Source organism: Ochotona curzoniae, unplaced genomic scaffold (genome assembly GCF_017591425.1).
Source record: "Ochotona curzoniae isolate NIBS_2020 unplaced genomic scaffold, NIBS_Ocur_1.0 scaffold_4505, whole genome shotgun sequence".
NCBI lineage: Eukaryota > Metazoa > Chordata > Mammalia > Lagomorpha > Ochotonidae > Ochotona > Ochotona curzoniae.
The window spans coordinates 30,343,295-30,362,579 of record NW_024467118.1 but is presented as its reverse complement, the minus strand read 5'-3'; the positions used below and the strand labels follow the sequence as shown (position 1 = coordinate 30,362,579).

At 48.3% G+C, this 19,285-nt stretch overlaps 1 protein-coding gene across 3 annotated transcripts in view; it reads left to right on the top strand.

The window, feature by feature from the left end:
* Window positions 1-19,285, top strand: part of BLK (BLK proto-oncogene, Src family tyrosine kinase) — a 44,771-nt gene that overhangs the window by 17,528 nt on the left and 7,958 nt on the right. For 2 of the 3 annotated variants that reach the window (XM_040966065.1, XM_040966064.1), the window contains 5 exons: window positions 10,359-10,467; window positions 13,400-13,451; window positions 14,937-15,030; window positions 15,955-16,053; window positions 17,043-17,146. In XM_040966065.1, coding sequence (XP_040821999.1) covers window positions 10,360-10,467; window positions 13,400-13,451; window positions 14,937-15,030; window positions 15,955-16,053; window positions 17,043-17,146 — 457 coding nt within the window. In that variant the 5' untranslated portion in view covers window position 10,359. The remainder of the gene's footprint in view (window positions 1-10,358; window positions 10,468-13,399; window positions 13,452-14,936; window positions 15,031-15,954; window positions 16,054-17,042; window positions 17,147-19,285) is intronic. The other variant, XM_040966066.1, reaches the window with a different exon arrangement.

Below are 19,285 nucleotides of genomic sequence, written 5' to 3'. Positions count from 1 at the left end.
ATCCAAAGCCAGGAGCCAGAACTCTCCTTCAGGTCTCCCACATGGGAACAGGGTTCCAAGGCTCCAAGCCATCCTTCTCTACCTTCCCAGGCCACAAGTAAAGAGATGAATCGGAAGTGGAGGAGCTCAAATATCCAGTTACTGCCGGAAAGGAAGCTATTTCTCCCATGGAAAAAGATACTGCAGAACTATCACTCTATGTATGAAATGCCTGTATGGCATACGGGGGGAAAATGGTATTTCCCTTAGAGACAACAGCATCCCTGGCATGAAATGATGAACATTAACCTCTGGGGGCTGTCTGTTAACTCTAAGTCAGTATCAAAAGCATGGTCAGGATGAAAGAAAGTGTTTTACAAAGTGAGGTTTGCACACTGCCCACATCAACAACTTCTTGGACACATCTTAACAAGAACAGATCCTGAAGTCCCTGGATTTCTGTTCACAACAGCTGGGGCTGGGCTTGGGGCCTCAGACTCCCTGGCTGGTTGTAATGCAAGCTGAGGCTTCACTTGATCATCACTGATCCCATCAGGAAATAATGAAACTATGATTTAATTTTTGCTTAATTTTTAATAAGGAACATAATGCCAAGAAAACTAGACACCAAAGAGTATGTTCTGGTCCACAGTCCTATTGATAGAAGAGCTAACAGTCTTTTGACCATGTTATCATTACTGTTTGCAATTGTTTCTACTGGTTCTTTTAAACATAAGCTTCTGTGGTATCTCACCAAAAAAGATATTTCATGCATGGAAAAGAGGTGTATTTGTCTGCCGAACTGCTTCACAAATTCTGGCTTCTTCGTGTCAGTACAATCAAAAGCAGGTGACCCCATGAACACGGCTCTCCTTGACTGGACATGGCCATCATCCCGAGGTTTCACTTAGTACCCTCAAACTTGCCTGGGCTGGAAAGCTTTTCGATCCACTCTACCATGATGAGGACAAATTTCCACACATGTTCATCGTATAAAAATGAAACACAGGTATCCCCTCCTCACTGTGGTCAAGTTGGCAGCCACTTTGGTCCACGGCACACACAAGCTGTTTTCTGCTAGCTCACCCTTTCCCAAGTGGCCATACATACCCAATGGCCCCCACACACTCAGTCAGGAGCCTAGGAGCAGTGCCTATCAGTCCCTGCACTAACACTGAGGAAACAGTCTCCTGGGTCTTAATATTGCACAAGGCACTGACTTGATTTCTTGAATAATTTTATCATACACTCTACAGTACAGCCAATAGAAACACTTTGTTTTACAAACATACTTTCTGTCTTTGAGGAAAAGACACTGGGGGACATTAAGCTTGGTATTGTTTTATTGGTATTGTTTTCCCACTTTCTTATCCTTTCACTCTCAATTTTTAACTAAGAAAAATTGAAGCAATCATGGAACCAGATACTGGCCTTTGACAATCTCTATTGAAACCATTAGCTGAGAGAGGGCTAGGGCCTGGTCTGTTTTAGCATCATTAAGGTGATACAGCTAGACATGGTAAGCTGTTCAAAAACATAAACTATGGAGCACATATCATTCTGGCCAGAAAAAGATGAACCTGGATCTAATTGAGCCTGTAGAGCAAACTTACTTGGGTTCAAGAAAAAAAATCTGAAGTCCAAGCTTAGCTTTTCATAAAACATAACTCATAAGAACTTTCTGAAGACCGCTCATGTGCATGGATTTCAAGGCTTTCTTACATGAAAATAAATTTAAGTCCACCCTCAATAGTTTTTTCCAGACCCCCTTATTTCAGAATTAGAGATATAAAAGTTATGAATCATCACAAAGAAGCAAGTATGAAACGCAAGCCATTCCACAGGATTGGCTTTTATAAACCAGTGGCATGGCGGCAGCAACTCATTTAAAGGTGCCTGAAGAGCAGAGTAACTACAAGCTACGCTTGTGAATCCTCAGGAAGCCACTTGTGAGACAGTTGCTGGAGTTTAATTATGGACTGAATTAGATGGCTGGATGGTTCAATGATATTGTAGAATCACTGCTGGGTTTTTAGATGAGACAAAATGGCATAGTGGTTATATGAGAAAATATTTCCATGTTATAGAAACACAGGCAAAGTATGGAGAGGGGAAAAGATATACTTCAAGTCAATTGTGTCATTTCAAAGCCGCATACATTTATCCAACAAAATGATTTATCTTATAAAACTTCAATAAAGAAAACAACTTAAGATAATTACCAAACATCATCTGGGTAATGAATATATAAGTCGTTTATGTTCATTAGTATATCTTGAACTATTCCATATAAAACAGTTTTAATCTAGAAAATCAAATCGAAGCCATCTTTCTCCAGCCTGGCTGCCATTTCTCCCAGATGGAGATTTCTAACCAATCTTGGGAAACCCCTTACCAGGCCTCACTTCTGTATGTGATCTGCCTACCTCAAACTATGATTTTGGTGTTCATCTCTTACCATAAGGGCAGATTTTTTTTTTGCTTGTTTGCAATCTGTATTTTCTGCTATACCTATGGCAGACAAAGATCGAATGAGACCCAAGGAAGAAAAGAGTACAGAGCTCCAACAGCCCTCCCTGGGGCTGTTTCACGTTCAGATGTGGCTGGATCACTATTGGGGTGAAGGTGAGGGGGCCCCATTCAGGTTGAGATAGACCGACCTTGAACTGAGACATGAGAAGGGGATGTTAATCCAAGCTCTTTGCTTCTTTTACATTCAGGGTCGTAGGCCAATCACTGTTCTTGGTGCTTCTATAAAATGGGGACAGCACTAGTGGGTTGATGCTGTGAAAGAACTTGGAATGCTTGAACATCAGCCAAAGGCTTGCTGAGAGGTCTCACAATGGGAACTCCAATGACCCATAATGGCCACCAATTTCTAGGATGAGTTTCTCTGCCAATTGGTTCATATATCCTATTTGGATACCCCTGTGCCAAGCAGGTACAGTCAGAATGACAAAACTTCCAGTTAATAATATGGCAAGGTTTCCAGCATGAGTTATGGCTGGCCCCACAGTTCCCACCTGCATGACCTTGGCTGCTAATGTCTCCGAGTCTGTTTTAGCTGTAGGAACGAGTGGTAATGCTTACCTCACCCAGTTCCCATGGGAATTATTATTATTGGGTCTTTATGCATATGGAATAACAGTGAATTTTTTGTTAGACACTATGAGCAAGTCACTGTTCTTACTTGCTGTTCTATATTCTATTAGATGTGCTAATAGAATATAAAAACTAATTTAATCCCTACAACATTCTAGAGGTAGAAATGATTATCTCAGGATTAACAGCCTGAAGCATTCAACAGCTTACCAATAGACAAACAGCACAAAATAGCAAACCTAACAATGAAATCTCAAAATCCTTGTCTGCCATGCTATAAGGTTCCTGCAGTGGCAGGTGTGTGACCCAGCTTAAAGCACGCAGAAAACACATAACACATGACAGCATCCACAACTCAAAAAAAAAAAAAAAAAAACCCAGAGTCAAATGGAACATTATGTCATGAAACCACCTGCCATCCCAGGCTTGACATCATGGGTGACATGTTTTTTCCACCAAGAATCCCCCAGGTTGTAAAATAACCTGCTTCGTTTCTGAGTCAGTCAACCTTGCAGTAGCACATGGTGTGCTCCACACATCCCCTCTCACCCAGCAGCACAACGGACACTCTGCTTTGTCCCCCTGCCCACAACCTACCACCACCAATGCCCCTTGCTCCTCAGAGCAGGCCCCAACCCCAGAAGAAGGGAAAGAAAGCCCCCCGGCTCCTAGGTCTGCCTTTGCATAAAGCACTGAGGAGCATAAATACTACTCAAGATTGGTGGGCCTCCCACTAGCTCATATTTATTTAGAAATATATGTCATAATTGGGAGTCAATCAAAAATAAAATTCAGGCAAGAACAACATAAAATATTTGCTTAGCATCTTATTTGTTCTTTCATCATCCTCATCTTGTTTGGTTTGCCCGACAACCATGTGAATTATATACAGGCTATTGCCCTTGGCCCTATAAAAACCTATGTATTTGTTCATTATGTGTCAACTTCCCCAAGCTTTTCCCATGTGCTGAGTTTAAACTTGAGCACAGCATCTAGTGAATGAGCACTCACAGCCACTACAGGGCCAAGGGTATAGGATGAGTGTGGGGCTGCCACCTACCTGCCAACAGCTCAGTTGTGGTGGAACAACTGTTTCCATTGGGGGAACAATGCTTGCAGAAATGTTTGAGATGTTGGTATATTTCCCCCTTCATTTCACATAAATAGCCCAACAGTTACTGGAATTCAGCCCGATGGGGAGTGTGCATAATTTGAAGACATCTGTGAGAGGCTGAAAATAGATTGGGGAGATCTGTCAAAGATGCGAGATAAAATAAAGAATTGTATGACTTGGCTTCCTTCTGCGGAGACACAACTGTCTCTCCCCAACAGGACTACTTGGATTTTTTAGCTTTGGCTTTGAGGAGACTTTTTCAGCCAAGTGTTGGTATAAAAACAGGAACTATTCCTTATCTTCTGCTAGTGAGGAAGGGGAGGATCGTGAAGCAGTCTAAGTAACCTGCCCATGTCACATGCCCAGTACCTGGGCTCCTGGAGCCAGCCAGTACCCCTGCTGGAGGAGGGAGGAGGGAGAAAGGTGCCCAAGTTTCCACCTTAAATCCCAGAGCCGCTCTACCTAGCCTGAGAAACGCAGCAGCCTGCAGGGTAGGGACCCTGACAGGAGGGAATGGAGCTCCAGGCAGGGCCACATGCACCCCTGCCTGCTTTGGACAGGGAGCTTGGACAGCACTGGTGGCGGGTGATACCTTCCGGCTCCAGCTTCTGTTGCCTTCAGTGTGACCTTAGCAAGCCACCTTGCTTTGCTTTCTTCAGTTGTGAAATGAGGATAATTGCAGCCAATCTCCCATCCAAGTACTAACCAGGCACAACCCTGCTTAGTTTCCGAGATCACATGAGATCAGGCGCGTTCAGAGTGGTATGGCCATAGACATAATTGCAGCCAATCTGTCGATGCTATCAAAACCATCATGTACATCAGCCATGACCTGCTGGGTAAGCAATAAGGGGTTTCTAAATTCTCTATCTTTAGCTGCTGCCTTCACCATATCCCCTGGTGGGATGAAACTGTGTTTCAAATTCTGAGCATTTCCCTGGGGGCAAACACTGACCTCCCAGTCTCTCCCATGCCATGAACACCTGCACAGAAGGTCTAACCTGTTTCATGGAGGTAATTCCTGCTCTCCCCCTTCCTATCCTTTGGCTGACCCTTCTACAATGCGCACGTGCACACACACACACACACACGAGCATGTACATACATACTGTCTCTGCAAAGAAGCACAAGCGCATAAACCCTATGCAAACACACACACGCACAGGTGCATGCGCAGGCTTGCTCCTTCTCTTTTTCTCTAACACACACACCCATCCCCTTCCCCCAATCACCCCCATGGGAAAGAAGGCCAGGTGCCCTCCACACAGCACAGGCTCCTAGAGCCCCTGGCTGGCAAAGGCCAACATGGCTCCTCCGGCTTCTGTGTGGTTCTCTGCACTTCCTGGTTCCTCCCAACTTAAAACTGCATTGGGGCAGCCCAAGCCCCAGTCACAGTCCTGGTTGTCACTTGGCCTCTCTAGGCGACTCTGGTTTACAGTTAGAGCGGTTGTGGCCGAGGCGGGCATGGTGAGCCCGAGCATTCATGGTGTTAATGGAAAACTGTCCATAAGCTGCTAGAGTCGAAGAACAAAGAAGTGTAAGTCAGGCATTGTTGCATTTCAGGAATTGTCCTTTCTGTTGGGTTCTTTAAAATGCCCACTTCTGTGGCTGACATGCATGTAAATGTTTGCCCAGGAAAGCATAAAATGCACACAAGATTGTTGAGGCAATCTATTGCTTGGCTGAGCCAGGAAGGCAGAGAGGTCAGGCCTGAGGGTCAGGCATCCCTGGCCAGCTGACTCCTGGCTGTGGGCCTCTCCCTTGTTGAGCAAATCACTCACCTTTCCTTTTAGCTTGCCTACTTGTACTGACAATACATATTCACTACTAAACCTTTAAAGAACTCAATGAGTATACAAAATGCTATCAAAAAAAAAAAAAGTTAAAGTCACAAAAAGTCTTACCACCCAAGATAAACAATATTAACATTTTAGGAAGTAATCTTTTGGGCACACTGCTTTGCATGCACACCCACAAACACACAATTGTTGAAATTTGCTTTTTGAGGGGCCCCTTCCACCTCTGTTTCCTGCCTCAACCTCCCCCACCACCCTCCGACTCTGCCAACAAAGACTTTGATGTCCATTCTCTCAAATCTACTTCATCTCCTACACAAACACATTCATGGGCCTGCAGGGGGTTCTTTCTCATTCTCAAATGTCTGTAGACATGTGACTGCACCATGTATCTCTTTATTTTTTCAAGATTTAATTATTTATTTCACATGCAGAGTTGCTAAGATACACACACACACACACACACACACACACACACACACACCCCTCCTATCCTCTGGTTTACTCCCCAAATGGTTATATTGGCCAGGGTTGGACCAGACCAAAAGCAAGGAAGCTAGAATTCCATCCAGATTTCTCCATATTAGCAGGGACCCAAGCACTGGGTCATCCCCTGCTGCTTTCCCAGGTACGTTAGCAGAGAGCTAAACTGGAAGCAGAGCAGCCAGGGTTTGAACTGGCATCCACATGGTTTACCAGTGTTTCAGGCAGTGGCTTAGCATCTCTGTGTGTCCCAAAGTGGTCCCTTCTCAGCTGTGCACCTGTGAGCACATTGCTTTTCTCATGAGACAACACACTGTAGAAATTATACTTACCCTTATGGCAAAGATCCAGCTCTTTTTTTTTTTAATAATTGTGTAATAATTCAGAGATTTTTATAGAGTTTAGATTTTTTCTCAACAGTTCCCTAACTAATGAGCAGTTACACTGTTGTGTTTTGTGTGGGTTTTATTCTGTTATGTATAGTAATAAACATTCAAAAAATATATTTAAAAAATATATATTTACTTATTCATTTGAAAGACAGAGTTACAAAGAGAGAAGGAGAGAGAGAGATCTTCCATCTGTGGGTTCAATCCCCAGATGGCTCAACAGCTAGAGCTGGGTCAGTCTGAAATCAGGAGCTTCTTCCTGGTCTCCCATGCAGGTACAGGATCCCAAGCACGTGGATCATCCCAAACTGCTTTTCCAGGCCATAAGCAGGGAGCTGGTTGGGAAGTAGAGCAGCTGGGACTCAAACCAGTGATCATATGGAATGCAAGCTCCACAGGCAGAGGCTTAGCCTGATAAGCCATAGTATTGGCCCCACAATAAACATTTTTATATCTTTGAGATCAACATTATTCTGCAGTGGCTAAACCATATATGAGTGTTAGTTCGAACCCTGACTGTTCCACTTCCGATCCAGATTCCTGTAGACACACCTGGGAAGGCAGGGAAAGATGGTCCAAATGCTTGAGCCTCTGTCACCCACACACCCTTCCTGGTGAAGGCCCTAACTCCTGCCTTCAGCCTGGCCCAGCCCCCATTGCTGGAGCCATTTGCAGGTGAGTCACCAGAAGAAAATCTGTCTTCCTGTCTCTCTCTCTCTGTTGTTCTACTTTTCAAAAAATAAATACTAACATAAAATAATTCTCTACTAAATTAAAATGCTGCCATTTTTCCTATGTGCTGTCCCATATTTACCAGAATCTTCTTATGTGCTCACTATTCTGCTCCACTGTCTGTTCTTTCACAAATTTCATGTTATTTTGGCTTAGATTCTGGCCACCTAGACAGTGCTCCATGCTCCTGCCTCCTGCTTCCTGCCTCTGGCCTTAGCCATTACAGGCATTTGGGGGAGTGAGCTAATGGATGGGGTTTTCTCTCTCTCTGCAATGCTAGAGTCAGCAACAGAATTGGGACTCAGAAACAAATGGCAAAATGCAGAGGATTTCAGAGATCAGGTTTCCCAAGATCTTTTACAAGTCTCAATGGCATAAGAGGAAGGAAAAACTACAGAAGAACAATTTCCTTAGAAGTTGGACATACATTTAAAGGGCTCCTTGTAATGGGACCCAGGAACAGTCATTGAAGGCTGAGTTCTCTCTAGTCTTTTAAGAACAAAGCATGCCAGTGTTAATAAAAACCATTGGCCACCACAGCAAAAAGACAAGGAGCTGTCTGTGTGTGTCATGAAGCCAACATCATCTTAATGCTAACCCTCAAGGAAGAATTTCCCTTGGGAATGTGGACTGTCATCCTAAATAAAACTTTAGCAAGTAGGATCCATCTTTGCATCAAAGAGAATAGCTCTTATTCCAGGAATGCAAGAACATTTCAACAACAGCAAATGCACTAACAGAATTCATTACCTCAATGAATTAAAACAGAAATGTTGTTTTATGGAAAAATACTGAATAAGCACCTGATAAAATTCAGAAGCCATTCCTTAGGCAAATTCACAATCCCTTAACTGATCTTCCAAAAACCCCAAGGTCTGAAAACTAAAGTGACTTTGGCAATACAATTTAACTGGTGATAAAATTGATCTGAATCCATATCAACTACTTAAATATAAAGAACATTTGTTATTTAATAAAAATGTAAATTAGGATGTATTCTATGTATAAGGTATACTCTAAGAAGTATATCTGCAGATTATTTGTTCTGTGGCTCTCTTTCCTATGTCCAAAACTACTCACTCTTTTCCTTTTTGAAGGTGAGTTTTAAAAAATATTTTATTCATTCATTTCAAAGTCAGAGCTTTAGAGACACAGAGAGAGAGCATCTTTCTTTCACTGGTTCACTCTAAGTTGGCAAGTGGCTGCGATGGCCAGGGCTTGGCCAGACTGAAGCTCAAAACCAAGAGTTTCGTCCAGGTCTCCCAAGTATGTGTACCATCCTCAGGTGCAGCAGCAGGGACTTGGATTGGAAGTGAGCAGCCAGGGTATGAACGAGCACCCATGTGGAATGCTAGAGTTGCAGGTGGAGGTATTACCTACTACGCCACATTACTGGCCCCTTATCCCTTTTGTTCCAAGGTAAGTTTTAGGAAAGAGGTAATGAGGAACATGCTTTTGACTCTCTCATAGAAATGCATGATTAAGTGTTAAGGTACCTATGAGTGGAAACTAGTATTCATTTTATTATCACTAGCAGAAAAAAAATAATAAAAGACAATGTTACAAACTGCACTACACATCAGCATTGATTGCTGGGCACATCCTGGTTTCAGAGATGCTGATATGTCATGAAAGGAACATCTTAGAATAGATGAAAAATGGTGTCCACATTCCCCCCCCAAAAACAGTCCCCACTCAATTCATACTGAAGATAGGAAGTGACTAGAGGAACCTTTTTGTCATGAATGTCTGTATCTCAGGCCTGCGCCAGCTGAGTACAGGGTGTTGCAGCCCAGCATTGGACAGGACCTAGGACCAGCTCTGCACTGGCCTATCACTTCACAGGGAACAAGCTGTTTAACAGGCTGGAGCATCGGCCTCTATAAAGAATATGACCTCCTGGCACAAAAGCACCGTCTGTCATCCTAGAATTTTTACCTGAGAACACCCTTGTCCATAGCTTTTCCTTCTCTAAAGAAGAAGCCAGACCTTCCTGAAGAGCTGCCATTAGCCCAAGATGCTGGCACCACCAGCCTCCCCTCTGTTCTAGCATCTCATCTGAAAATCACAACTATGCCATTTACAAGGGAGTCCATGGGCCCAAAGACGAAACAGGGCAGTCCCTACTGATGCAGCTGGTGGCTAAAGACTTAAGCCTATACCATCTAATGCATTAACCAGGATTGTTATTTATTTATTTTTATTGGAAAGGCAGATTTACAGACAGAAAGAGAAGCTCAGAGAAAGATCTCCGTCTGCTGGTTCACTCCCCAAATGGCCAAAATGACAGAGCTAAGCTTATCCTAAGTCAGAAGCCAGGAGCCTCCTCTGGGCCTCCTACATGGGCATAGGATCCCAAGGCTTTGGGCCATCCTTCACTGCTTTCCCAGGCCATAAGCAGGGAGCTGGATGGGAAGCGGAACAGTCAGGATATGAACTAGTGCCTGCATGGGGTGCTGATGCTTGCAAGGGGGAAATTAGCCAACTGAGGAACCATACCAGACCCCACCAGACACTTGCCCAGAGGACCAGGATCCAACCCGGCAGTGTTGCTATTGCCTCCAACCTGATGATCTCATCTCATATGCTCTGAATATAGGCATTTCTCCTCTGTGGGCCATTGACGCATGATGGACACAAGCTTAGCTTGCCCACTGCCTTCTAAGCACCCTTCTCCCTTGACCCTCCTAACCGCAAAGAGACTGAGGGAGCTCTTCCATTGTCTCTGCTCTCACCCACCAATCTGCTGTGTACTTTCCACAGGATGGGGCTGGTGAGCAGCAAGAAGCAGGCAAAGGAGAAGGGCAAGAGCCACTGGAGCTCCGTGACGGTCAGCACTCAGAGCAAGGCACCCCCGCCGCTGCCACCCCTGGTGAGTGATGGGTTCTTGGCTCCCTGAGGCTCCCACTGCCAGCTTCTCACAAGCTCACCACAGCACACACCAATGTGGCAATGGAGTAGAATGCTTAGCAACCCAACTGCCTGAGTATAGAGCTCTTACCTGTGTATTCTGAGCACCTCTCGTGCCTCAGTTTCCACATCTAACAGAGAGAGTAAAAGTGCCTTCCTGCTGGCAATGGAACATCTCACAGTATCTAAGCGGTGTGCCAGGCAGCCAGATGGCAGCACAGGGCCAGGCAGGGTCAGCCCCCAGAAGGCTCAGCCAGTGCTCTCATCTCACAGCAGAAACCAGAAAGATGGGTGTGGCAGGGAGTATCAGGAAGGGGCCAGGCTTGTAGCCACGGGGGCCCTGCTGTCTCCCCAGAAGCAACTGGATGCTATTGTCCCCCGTGAAGTACTGGGACCAGTGTTAAAAGGGGAGAACCCTGAGACCAGAGGGTCCTTATGCTCCCCTCTGGCACGCAGTCTGCGACCCCCAGCCATTACACAGACAGATGACTTCCCAAAAAACGAAAAGAGGGAAAAGTCAAGCGAAAACGTTTTACTGCTGGCGAACCCATTTTCCTTTACTTTTAGAATAGATCCATTTGAAAGGCAGAAAGAGAGGAGAGAGGAGGAGGTGAGAGAGAAATATCATCCATCCACTGGTTTACTACTCCAATGACTGTGACAGGCAGGTCTGGGCCATGCTGAAGCCAGAGCAGGGATTCATTCGAGTCTGTCATGTGGGAGGCACTGCCTTTGCTGAAAGTGAATGGGAAATGCAGTAGCAGAGACCCAATGTAGCACTCTGACATGGGATGTTGGCTTGTGGCAAACAGCATTTTAACCCACTGCACAATAATGCCAGCCCCAAATCTACTTTCCCTTAAACACAGTTCTGGTTTGTTTGCAAAGTAGTCAGCATCCGATAACAACCACTGCATTTCCAAGGACATGTTCTTAGGTGCCACTTTGCGCCCTCACTGATGAACCATGTACCTCCTTTTGGTTTGGGGCACTTGGGAGTCACACCTGGACCCCCAACTCCTCTGTCACCAAGGGTATGTCCACGTGGTCAGCCCTTTTTCTCCTCACAGGATTTTTTTTTGGCTTTTGATTGATTTTACTTATTTGAAAGGCAGCATCACAGAGATGGAGAAACATCCCCCAAATGGCCACACAATCGCTGGGGGCTGTACCAGATCAAAGCCAGAAGCCAGGAGCTTCTTCCAGGTCTTCCATGTGGGTGCAGGGGCCCAAGCACTTGATCCATCCCCCATTGTTTCCCTAGGCATAACAGCAGGGAGTTGGAGGGATGCTAGCACTGCACATGGTGGTTTTACCCGCTATGCCACAGCAGCCCCTCACAGGGTCTTAATATGGGGTAGAGATTGCTAAACTCATTCCATGGCTGAGCCGGGCCTCTCTGCCTAGCTCTGACCTGGCCTTTCAAAAGTGAGATGTTTGTTGAGTGAATGAATGAACAAACCTGCACACTTGGACTGGAGACAGATGGAGTCTTTTCCCCAAGTTACCTTTAGTAAGTGGCAGAGCCTGACATGTTTTACTTTAAGAAAAGCCACATGACCTAGATTAACCACAGAAAAAGAAATGCCAGTTCCTCGCTATCTCAGACACCTGCAGCCAACTCTGGGAGCTCCTGCCACCAGACCCCATTTCTGCACATTCCTTTTATGTCTGTGTTTTTAATGGGACGAATCCACACTTGGCACCTTGCCAAATGCTATGTTAAGATGGTGTTCAGGAAATACAGGCTACAGAAAGCAAACATTACAACATGCACGCCGGGGTTGAAAGGGTGCAATATTTGGCCTCCACCCAGCCTCAAGCCTCCTTGGCCTCCTCCTGTGCCTTTGCCAGTTCATCTCCCTTAACCTAGACTCCCACCTCCCAAGAGTACACACCCAGCCTCAACTTGCCTTTCCATATTACCACACATGTGGGTGTTCCTCCACAGCACTGAGGGTTCATTTTCCACATTGTCAACTTGAAATCAACTGATTTAAGCAGTGGGTACCCTCTGAGACTGGAGTTTAGGTTCAACGTTACACCTGTCAGATTATCAACATTGATGCATATAACTGCAGTTGATTCACTTCACTACACAGTTACAAGGGAACTTCCAGAAGTCCACAGAAAACAACAGAATTAAAACATAAGCCTGGGGGCAGGGACAGTAGCATAGCACATCAAGCTCCTGGCTTTGGCTTGGTCCAACACTGACCATGTGGCACTTGGGAGGAGTGGCATGAACCAGTGGTTGTGGCAGAGAAAAACAAATTAGAAGTTCCTCTTAAAAATTGTGTTTATAGAAAAAAATGTTGGCATTTGTGCCATAGTTTTTCATAATATGCATTTTGCCCAAGCTTTTTGAAGACCCTTTGGTTGCTGCAATTTGTCTATATGCCTGCCATTGGCAATAAGGATCATTTTGTAAATGTTTATGCCTAACGATTACTCAAGGAGCATTCTTGTATGTTTCCTGGTACTTATATGCAGCAGCTTCTCCCCAGAGTATATGTCTAAAACAGATCTGACTATATTCATTGAGCTTTAGGGACGTGTACTTTGGAAATTTTTTTTCTATAAACAAATACCCTTTTGCAGCTTCATCTTCCCCTGTGAGGACTAAGGGCTTAACCCAGGTGGCTGTGGGTCCCCTCATCCTGGTGGGGGCATCTCCGCACAGGCCAGGAGGCGACGGCAAAGTCTCGTGTGTGTGTGAGGGTGTCATGGTACCCCGGGTAGCTGTAGCATCAGGAACATTACTTGCCACCTTGCTTCCAACCCAGCAGGTGCGTACACGTATCATGGGCCCGTTTCACATTTTCATCCTGCCAGGCTCTGCTTACTTTGCAGGGGCTGCACTAACTCAGGGCTTGTGTGTGTTTCTGCTCAAGGTCGCCCCGAACCACCTGGACCCCCCACCTCCCAGTGAACTCCCGGACCAAGGTAAGGAGGTTAGGCCAGGGCACCGAGGCGCCACAGACTTTCCCTACCTACCTGCCAGGGATGGAGAAGAGAAGACGGCATCCGGAGAGGCTGACAGAGGTCTTGGTCCACGTGTACCTTGATCATCTCGCCAGGACCACGCTCAGCTTCCTAAGCCTGGTGGGATTTTTTAAAATTACAATCTTTGTAGGGAATTCTAACAGTCTCCTCGAATTCAAGCTCACAAAGATTCTCCACCTCAAAGGCCTGAAGCCAAATGCTCTGGTTGCATTTCCCATGGTAGCACCACTCTGTCTCCCACCTTCTCAGCCAAGTTCCAAAGCCCCCTCTCTCAAGTACACACTCTGGATCACAGGCTGAGAGACCTCAGAGGGCTCCCCAGGCTGGGGAGTGACCATGTCCAGTACCAGCTTCTCCCAACATCTCCATCATCCACTTTTGCACAGCACAGGGAGGTCTGCCTGGGCCAGCAGATTCTCATTCATCCACACAGCCCCTGGGGCCTAGAGCATGCAGCACAGGCTCTGCTCTGTCCCAGGGCTTGTGAGGCGGTAACCATGGATAATGCCTGGCTTCCAGGACAGGCTCAGTTTGTCCCTGTCATAGCAAAGTGCTCTTATTTGGGATCCCTTGTCCTGCTGGGGACAGCATGCACACCTCATAGGGCCGTCCATCCTTCACTTCCTGGCAAGGGAGTCCTGAAGAAGAATTGACTAGCGCCCCCTGGTGCAAGAACTTGAACCTTACCACTGCGAAGTCCTCTTGTCATTCGCTGCAGCCCCTCTTTCCTGTCCAGGGAAGGAGGCCAGACCCAGGAAGTCACAATGCTCCTTGGTGACCAAGCCAAGTCATCGCCTCCTGGGGAGACCATGGAGTCTGCAGGGAAAGCCCTCATCCCCAGCAATGGCCAAGCCACCAAGCCCTCTTCCTTCCTCTGTCCTGGGGCCACCAGAAAGTCAGAGACAAGGCAGGCCCAGGGGCACTGCCCAGCAGTCAGAAGCCAACTGGGATGGCCTGGGAGAGGTCAAGGCTACAGCTGCTTTGTTCAAAAAAACATTGCCTCTTTAAGATAGTCTTGATGGGGGGAGGAGGAACTCATATGCCTCAGCGGGGGGAAGGGGAAGGTAGAGCGAGGGGCCAGCTCCCTTGGCTTCCCATGCAAGGATCTCCAGGTATCAGGCACCTGGCAATGGCTGCCTCCATGCAAACTGCCATCCACATCTGTGTCCAGGCCTTAGAGCCTCTCAGTGCCATCCTGGAGGGTGAGCTTCTAGGGGCAGCCCAGCTGGAGTAGACACAAGGTCAGAGGCCTGTCCTCTCCAGGGTGGGGGTGGCTGTGCAAGGAGACCCTCCCCCTTGGCTGCCCCATCCCTGCCTGTCCCTAACCTTCTAGCTTGAAGGTAACTTGGCCCACACACCAGGCCCAGCCCCTGGCACCCCTCCTGTGGGCCTGCGTGGTGGCCATCTCTTTCCTGTTCCTTCCAGAGGCACATTTTGTGGTGGCCCTGTATGACTACGCCGCTGCCAATGACCAGGATCTGCAGATGGTGAAGGGGGAAAAGCTGCAGGTCTTGAAGGAGTGAGTCTGGGCGATGCCGGCTCTTGACCAGCTTCTTTATGCACTCTTTCTTTGCCTACTTCCTCACCCCACACACCAGCCAGCCCTGCAGGGCTGACTCCAGAGCACCCACTCCCCTCCCCCATCCCATTCCTGTCCCTTAGCACTTCTTAAACTTGACCTGCTGTCTTTCTCACCAAGGTATTTCTAGAACGTGGGCTTACAGCCACAGCCTCTAGCTCCACTGTCAGGCTCCTCCACAGCCTTCAAAACCCATCCCTGAACTGCCGCCTCTGGGCAGCCCTCCTGGCTCCTGGAGCGGGTGGGGTGGAGAGGCACTCCCAAACTGGGCCCTGCAGCACCTGCGTGTCTATTTCATGAGAGCTTTGTACAGGACTCGGTTGTGCACGTGCCTGTCCCTTGCTGGACAAGATTTCACACATGTGGCTTCAGCTTCAACCCACATTCTTGGTTCCTTCCCAGAGACTCCCCCCAACACCCCTGTTCCAGGGAACCCTGACAGCCTGTGTTGGTTCCTGAGGTTTTGAACCAGCCACATGCCACCTTCCTTCCTTCTGTCACCAGCCCTCTTGATTCTGTCTGTCCAGGAGAATCCCATACTCATTCAAAGGTGTCCTTTTCATTAAGAGTGACCAGTGCTCAATGGAAGGCACAGCCTTCCTGGGCTGGCCAGGCTGCGCCTCCACCCCACCCCAGAAGCTGTATCCATCATCTTGCCTGTGTCATTCCCTGCAAAGCGGAGAAAATCCACTTAGCCCCGCTTGGCTGGGCAACATACACCAACTCCAGCTCATTTGCCACACTGTGCATCATCACCAGTTCCCTACCCACCTGCCAGGGATGCGGGCGGCGACGTGGCGGGTGGCTCCAGGGAGATGCCGCGGCCAGGGCCATCATGATATTGCTGCTTCTTCCCTCCCTCAGAACTGGAGACTGGTGGTTGGCCAAGTCGCTCGTCACAGGAAGAGAAGGCTATGTGCCCAGCAACTTCGTGGCCGGAGTAGAGACCTTGGAGGTGGAAAAGTAGGTGGTCAAGCTTAAGTTCCCTCAAGCCTGCTTCTGCTGTGCTCAAGCACGGCAGGACTAAAAAGCCAACACACAAGTGATTGCAGAACACAGCAGAGAGGGTGGGAGAGTGGTCACCTTCCGGGTCCAGGCAGCGAGTAACCCACGGGAACTGAAACACGTCCTGGGTCAGCAAGGCGCGCCGGGAAATGGCGCGCACGGTGCATGGGAGCATGCGCGCACGCTGCCCAAGGACCAGTCCGCGGTGAATAGTATTCAGCTGCTCCTGGCCTGCCTGTTTGGGCATTCTGACCTGCACCCCCACCTTCCCCCAAACAACGAGCAGGGCCCTGGATTACGGCAATGCTGTGCCAAAGGAGACCCAGCAGGCATGGAGGCTGCAGAATCGCCCAACTCCCCTCCTCCCCACCCCCTCCCATTTGTTTGTCTCTCCTAGAGACTGATCCCAGGGGGTGGACGTGTGCTTTAGAGGACAGGAATGGACGAGAGGCATTCTTCCAGAGCAGAATTCACCATGGTCACCTAAATAAAGGGGCCCCGTGTCATTTCGGGAAAGCAGGACGGGATGTGGGAACCGGCTTAGAGACCACTGATTTCCAAAGGGTCTCACGAGAGAAGCTGCATAAACATATCCAAAGGAGGGGCCCTGTGGGAGGAGCCACCTGCAACACCCATGTTTGGTGTGGTGCATGTGCGTGTCCACTCCCCATCCAGCTCCCTTCTGAAGGCCCGGGGAAGGCTGGAGGGTGGGCAGAGCTGCTGCCCACATGGGAGACATGGAGGAAGCTCTGGGCTCCTGGTTCTGACCTGACCCTGTCCTGGCCTTCGTTGCCATCCAGGGACTGAACCAACAAATGGCAAACCCCTTTCTCTCTCTCCTCTCCTCTCTGTGTAGTTCTTTGAAAACAAAATCACTAAAAAGAAAGAATAAAAGAATATTCCCTGAGGCAGGTGCCTGAGGGTCACCTGCCCTGCGTTTTTTTCAGGTGGTTTTTTAAGTCAATCAGCCGGAAAGAGGCAGAGAGGCAGCTGCTTGCTCCAGTCAACAAGGTGGGCGCCTTCCTCATCAGAGAGAGCGAGACCAGTAAAGGTAGGCGGGGTGGCCTGTGTCTGCCCTGCTCTGGACTCCTTGGGAAGCCCACTAGAGGGAGGGGGAAAAGGGATCCCAGCTTGGAGAACTGGGGGCTTCCCAGCACAGGACCTTGAGGCTGTCCACAGAACCATCTCCACCCCACCCTCACCCCTCGGCCATCACCCAGACTGGACACCACGTAGACAACAGGCAGCAGAGGCCAGTGGGAGCCCCCCAACCCTGCCACCCTGACCATGCCACCTGGTCAGCAGGAAAACAAGACTGGTGGGGACCAAGGAGGGCAGCATGTACTCCAGCTGTGATGTGGCATTCAGATTGGCAAGCTCTGTGCATCCTGAGAGATCCTCTCAGCCAGGGGCAGCAGGGGGGATGCTGGTGGGTGACCTGGTTTAGGAGGTGCCCTGTGCCTAGGCCCACATAAAAGCCAAGGACCGTGACTGTGGACACAAGGTCCCCAAGACTGGGGAAGTAAGACTGGATAACGGAACAAAACACTGTTGCTGCCATCTTTGGGGCTAATAAATAAATTATTTATTTGAAAGCTAGGTGGAGAGGTAGAGCTTCCATCCACTGGCTCATTCCCCAAATGCCAGCAACAGCCAGTACCAGAAGTTGGAAACTCAAGTCAGATTTGCCACGTGGTTGGTGGAGACCCAAGTGCTTGAGCTATCACCTACTGCCTCCTAGCTAGCGAGTGTGTGAGCAGGAAGCTGGACGTGGGGGCAGAGCTGGGATTTGAACCCAAGCACTCTGAAATAGAATGTGGGCCTCCCAGCCAGTGGCTCACCTACTTTGCTCAGCACTGACTCTTTCCTTCTTGATATTTGTAGTACAAAATACAGGTAATGGGGCCAGCATTGTGGAATAGCACACTCAGCCTCCACTTGGGTGCTGGTTCAAGTCCCAGCTCTTCCACTTCCAATCCTGCTCCCTGCTAATGCACCGGGAAAACAACATAAGATGGCCCAACTGCCTGGGTCCTAGCACTCAAGTGGGAAACCCAGAAGAAACTTGAGTCTCCTGGCTTCTGCCTGGTGCAGCTCCAGCCATTGCAATCTTTGGGGGAGTACACCAGCAAATGGAAGAACTCTCTCCTCCTTTCTGTGTAATTCTGCCTTTCAAATAAATTTAGAAATATGTTTTTCAAAATTACATGTAACAACACCTAAATTACAAATGAGTAGATACGTATGAATTGCCTAGGGTAATGATAAGTAACGCCCTGTGTAACCACAGCAGAGAGAACATTCTAGACATCTAGATGCCTCCCTCCCCCTCCTCCTGATTCCAGCCCCATCCCCTGAGAGCTGACTGCCTCCTGGCTTGTAAGGAAAGCCATGCTCAGGTCCTGTTGGTGTTTGGTGTTCAGCTCCATACAGAGGGATCAGGCTCTTTACGATACTTTGGGAGACTCTGAGTTCGCTGGCTAGGACAGCCGTCAGAGAGCGCCAGGCCTGCTGGCTTCCTGTTCTGGAGGCCCCACGGTGTGGGCAAGCTGCAGTCTCTCCTTGGCTTGCAGGCACCTTCTCCCAGAGTCATACAGTCTTCCTTCCATGTGTGTGTGTCCTAATCTCTTCTCATGAGAACATCTATTAGGACCTCACGTTAATTCATCACCTCTGCAAAGACCCAGCGCCCACATACAGACACGTTGCTGAGTGTGACTCTTCCAAGCCCACCTACCTGCGGGAAAGTGGTGGGCATTGGTTGTTTGCAGTTTGGAGCTAGTACCCGTGTATTGCTGCAAAGTGCATTTAGTGTGCACACACAGCAAGACCTGTGCAGTCTGCATCTCTGAGCCATTGCCAGTGATGGAGACTAGGAGGGGAGCTGCCCCTGGCACAAAGGAGTGAGTGCCAGCCGGTGTGAGTCACAGGTCCTTTCCCCACCTCTCCAGCCCCAGCCTGGAGGTGTCCGGGAGCCCACAGTGCCCAGGTCAAAGGCAGAAGGACTTTCCTACACCAGAAACTCTAAATCTCAGAAAATCTACCCAGCATGTCTGGATCTGGACAAACTCTTCAGAAGGATACAAGATCATCCAAAGATGTTTAGGCCAGGTCCTTGGGGAGGTGATGGGTACCCACATGTCTAACAGCCTGGCCCTGGGGAGAAGAGGCCCCCACCACAGGGGCACCC